The following is a 4,428-nucleotide window of genomic DNA, read 5'->3' on the forward strand; positions in this document are numbered from 1 at the left end:
AGAGCGCGTGGAGCTCCCCCATCGTCGTCGTTCGGAAAAAGGACGAGAGCCATCGATTTTGCATCGATTTTCGTCGGGTCAACGAGGTCACAGAAAAAGACGCGTACCCGCTACCACAGATTACCGCCACGCTCGATAAACTACGAGGTGCCCGCTACCTCACCACGCTCGACCTCAAAAACGGGTACTGGCAAGTACCTCTCGCGCCCGAAAGTCGGCCTATCACCGCATTTACTATCCCGGGTCGAGGACTAAGGCAGTTCCGAGTGATGCCTTTCGGGTTGCACTCCGCGCCGGCCACCTTTCAACGACTGCTTGACACGTTCTTGGGTCCCGAGCTCGAGCCCTGCGTGTTCGTGTATCTCGACGACATTATAGTCATCAGTCGGACGTTTGAGGAACATCTCGCGCTGCTCACCGAGGTTTTTCGTCGGCTACGCGAGGCGCGATTGCGACTGAACCCCGAGAAGTGTCGATTCTGTGTCGACCAGCTCAAATACCTCGGCCATGTGGTTGACCGACGGGGTATCCGGACCGATCCGGAGAAGGTCAGCGCGATCGCCAACTGGCCCGCGCCACGAACCGTACGCCAAGTTCGACAGTTTTTAGGCATTGCCTCGTGGTATCGGCGCTTTGTGAACGATTTCTCGACCATCGCCGCACCGCTGACGCACCTTACGCGGAAAAACGCCCGATGGCGATGGGAGGAGGAGGAGGAAAACGCGTTCCGCGGGTTGAAAGATAAACTGATCGCCGCGCCCGTGCTCGCGTGCCCCGACTTTTCCCGACGATTCCACCTGCAAACGGACGCCAGTGGCAACGGCCTTGGGGCCGTTCTGACTCAATTCTTTGAGGAAGGCGAGCGGGTTATCGCGTATGCAAGTCGCACCCTCAGTAGCGCCGAGCGTAATTATAGCGCCACCGAACTAGAATGCCTCGCGATTGTCTGGGGTATCCAGCGTATGAAGGGGTATCTGGAGGGGTATGCGTTTACGGTCGTGACCGATCATCAGTCACTCAAGTGGCTACAACGACTAGACTCTCCGACCGGACGATTAGGCCGTTGGGTCTTCGAACTCCAACAGTATGAGTTCGAGGTGAAATACCGTCGCGGAAAACTGAATCGCGTAGCTGACGCGCTCTCCAGATGCCCTGAAGTATGCGTCCTTCGACCCACGCGTTGCACCTGGTACCGTCGTATTCACGCCACGGTGGCCCAAAACCCCACCGCCATGCCCGACTACCGCATAGACGACGGGGCATTATACCGCCACATCCTCCACTCATTGGACTTCAAGGACGAACCCGCCGACCGACAATGGAAGCGCTGCGTCCCGAAAGACCAGCGGCCCGAGATACTGCAACAACTTCACGACGCGCCGACCGCCGGACACCTGGGGATAGCCAAAACCACGGCACGTATCGCCGCCGAGTTTTATTGGCCCGGGATGCTGCGCGAAATTGCGACGTACGTCCGCCAGTGCAAAACGTGCATGGCCCACAAGGCCGTCCAACAAAAACCGGCAGGGCGCATGCACACCACGAATGTCGATCGCCCTTGGGAGCAGGTCACCATCGACCTTGTGGGCCCGCTACCCAGATCGCGATCCGGTCACACCTGGCTCTTCGTGATGCAGGATCGCTTCACGAAGTGGGTAGAGCTGGCGCCCCTCCGCAGGGCAACCGCCGGCGCCGTTACCGACGCTCTAACCACGCGCATCATTCTCCGCCACGGACGACCCGAACGGATCATCTCGGACAACGGGACTCAACTAATCTCCACCTAATTGACTGCTCGACTCAACACACTTGGCGTCGCGCACCGCACGACGCCCGTACGCGCTTCACATTGTAACCCGGTGGAGCGCACGAACCGCGTCATCAAGACAATGGTGGCCGAATACGTCGGGAAAGACCACCGCGATTGGGACATTCGGATTCCTGAGCTACAATTTGCTTATAACACCGCCTACCACGACGCCACGGGATACACGCCTGCCTACCTCAATCTAGGGCGAGAACTAGTGAGGCCCGCACCTGCCGACCACCGGCCCCTCGTTACCGATACACCCGATACCGTCGCGCAAAATCTCGCCGATGCCTACCAACTAGTGCGGATATACTTGGCCCGAGCGTTCCAACGACAGGAACGTTATTACAATCTACGACGCCGTCCGTGGAAACCTGCGGTCGGCGACATTGTATGGAAACGCCAACACCCGCTATCAAACAAAGCGAATGCCTTCAATGCCAAATTGGCGCCAAGATATGTCGGACCACTCACCGTACAAAGAGTCGTCTCCCCCGTCATTTTCGATTTAAAGAGCGCGCGCGGGAAATGGTATCGACATATACACGTACAAGATTTGAAGCCTGCCGCTCAAAATAAAAATAACGATAACTCGCTAACGGCGACCGAGGACACCGAACTCGACAACACTAACAATCACGGTGACACCGCATTCGACAACAATAACAATGATACGAACGAAGAGGACGAGGACAACGAGGAGCAATAACGAGCTCACTGTCCCTCGAGATATCATATCGAACAGACATGGAGAGAGATATAATCGACGCGATCAACGAGTTACTGGGAGACTCTTCCGAAAGCGAAAGGGAGACGTCGACCGCCATGACTCCACAACCGGCTGAACCGCCACGGCCGCCTCGAGAAGGCACCGTGATCCAGCGCTCCGACTACACGAACCGGAAGAAACGAGAAATGCTCATGCAGCAACCACCGCCGCTGCCGAAACGACCAGCACGCCAGCCGGCCCCTCCGCAGAGGCCCACGGCAATACAACCGACACTACAGATGCCGACCGGGCCCGTAACCCCTCCGCCGATTCCGTACCAGGTCGCACCCGGAGTGGTGGTGGAGGTACCGCATTTCGCGGTATACGTATCCCGCCGCTACAAGTTCCGGTCAGCCGAACACGGCTACTGGATATTGCGGTTCTCGCGACGCGGCGAACTTCGCTACCACCGCCGAATCCGCTAATTAGTGCCTCAAAATTCAGGCACTTCTAGGAGGGGGGTGATGTAACGATGCTCCCCCGCATCGTTCCCGATCGTCCACCCGTCGGAAGGCTGCGCCCGGCGAACACCGGCCGGGCAGGGCAGCAGGCGCTGAGCGCCACAATTAATTAATCCAACCGTTAAATACGGTTCCACGAAAGCGCCCGACGCGCGCCGAAATAAACCGAGTCGTATCACCCCTACTTCCCCTCCTTCGATCCAGCCTCCGATCCCGTTACTCGATCCATATAAAAAGAGAGCTCACGATAAGAGCTCTCTCAGATACCATTCCGACTCCGTCGTATCGGAGACTCTTCCGCCCGAAATAAAGAGCCCGAGGTAGACGCGTACGCTGCCTCTGCGGAGATAATCTCCGTGCTCCGAACTTCCGGCTTCCGCTTCCCCCGTCCCCCGACTTCGAGGTAGAGTGTCCTCTGTCTCCCCCGAGATATTCTCGGGAGTCCGGGGTTCCGACCGCGCCCCGCAAAACGCGCGCTGACGTCAGCGGGTGGAGCTCCGCCGCCTCTGTCGAGGGTTCTCGACCGTCAGTGCGTTCCCCCCACCGCACCCCATACGGACGGCCGTGACACGCCGACCGTCGCGTCACGAAATAAATCGCGGGCCGCGTACGCCCGCCGACCAGGCGACCGCTTGCTACGCGCGCCGTTCGATTGCGCTCTCTTCGAGATATCGAAGAGAGCAGCCGCTCTCTCGCGCCTCGCGCTTGCGCGCGCCGCGTCGCGCCGCGTCCGTGCTACCGCGCGCCGACCCGTCGCACCGCCCGACGCACCGTGCGTTCCACGTACATTACACATACAGCGATCCACTATCTATACACATACACACACATGCGAATATACACACACCCACACGCTCACTTGTACATAGCATACACTCAATTCTATAATAAAGGCGTTTGTTTGTCACCTCAACACCGCGTTCGTGTCTCACCCTTTCTCGAGCTCTGATCCCGACTGACCTGTCCGAGCTCGCGAAAGCGACCGTTACAATACAATACTAAATCATTATTACAAGTTTTTATTGATACAAAGCAATGAGGTGGGGATTATTGCTGACACAAAATTATTTTTAACCAATCATCAAAGCGTCAATGTACGACTGCTATGACATCATCCTCAACGAAATATTAAATGTAAAATAATGCAACATATCCAAAATTTCAAGCGTCAATGTACGACTGCTATGACATCATCCTCAATAAAATATTAAATGTAAAATAATGCAACATATCCAAAATTTCAAGCGTCAATGTACGACTGCTATGACATTATCCTCAATGAAATATTAAATGTAAAATAATGCAACATATTCAAAATTTCAAGCGTCAATGTACGACTGCTATGACATCATCCTCAACGAAATATTAAATGTAAAATAATGCAACAT

At 55.8% G+C, this 4,428-nt stretch overlaps 1 protein-coding gene across 1 annotated transcript; it reads left to right on the plus strand.

The window, feature by feature from the left end:
- The first annotated feature begins 1,889 nt into the window (after positions 1 to 1,889).
- LOC145940248 (uncharacterized) lies at positions 1,890 to 2,519 on the plus strand. Its single transcript, XM_083045159.1, has one exon. The coding sequence runs from the start codon at positions 1,890 to 1,892 to the stop codon at positions 2,517 to 2,519; it is 630 nt and encodes a 209-aa protein (XP_082901285.1).
- Positions 2,520 to 4,428: the final 1,909 nt, after the last annotated feature.

This window comes from Prenolepis imparis, unplaced genomic scaffold (assembly GCF_030444845.1).
Source record: "Prenolepis imparis isolate NDT839.2.m4 unplaced genomic scaffold, iyPreImpa1.0 SCAF_9, whole genome shotgun sequence".
NCBI classification, from domain to species: domain Eukaryota; kingdom Metazoa; phylum Arthropoda; class Insecta; order Hymenoptera; family Formicidae; genus Prenolepis; species Prenolepis imparis.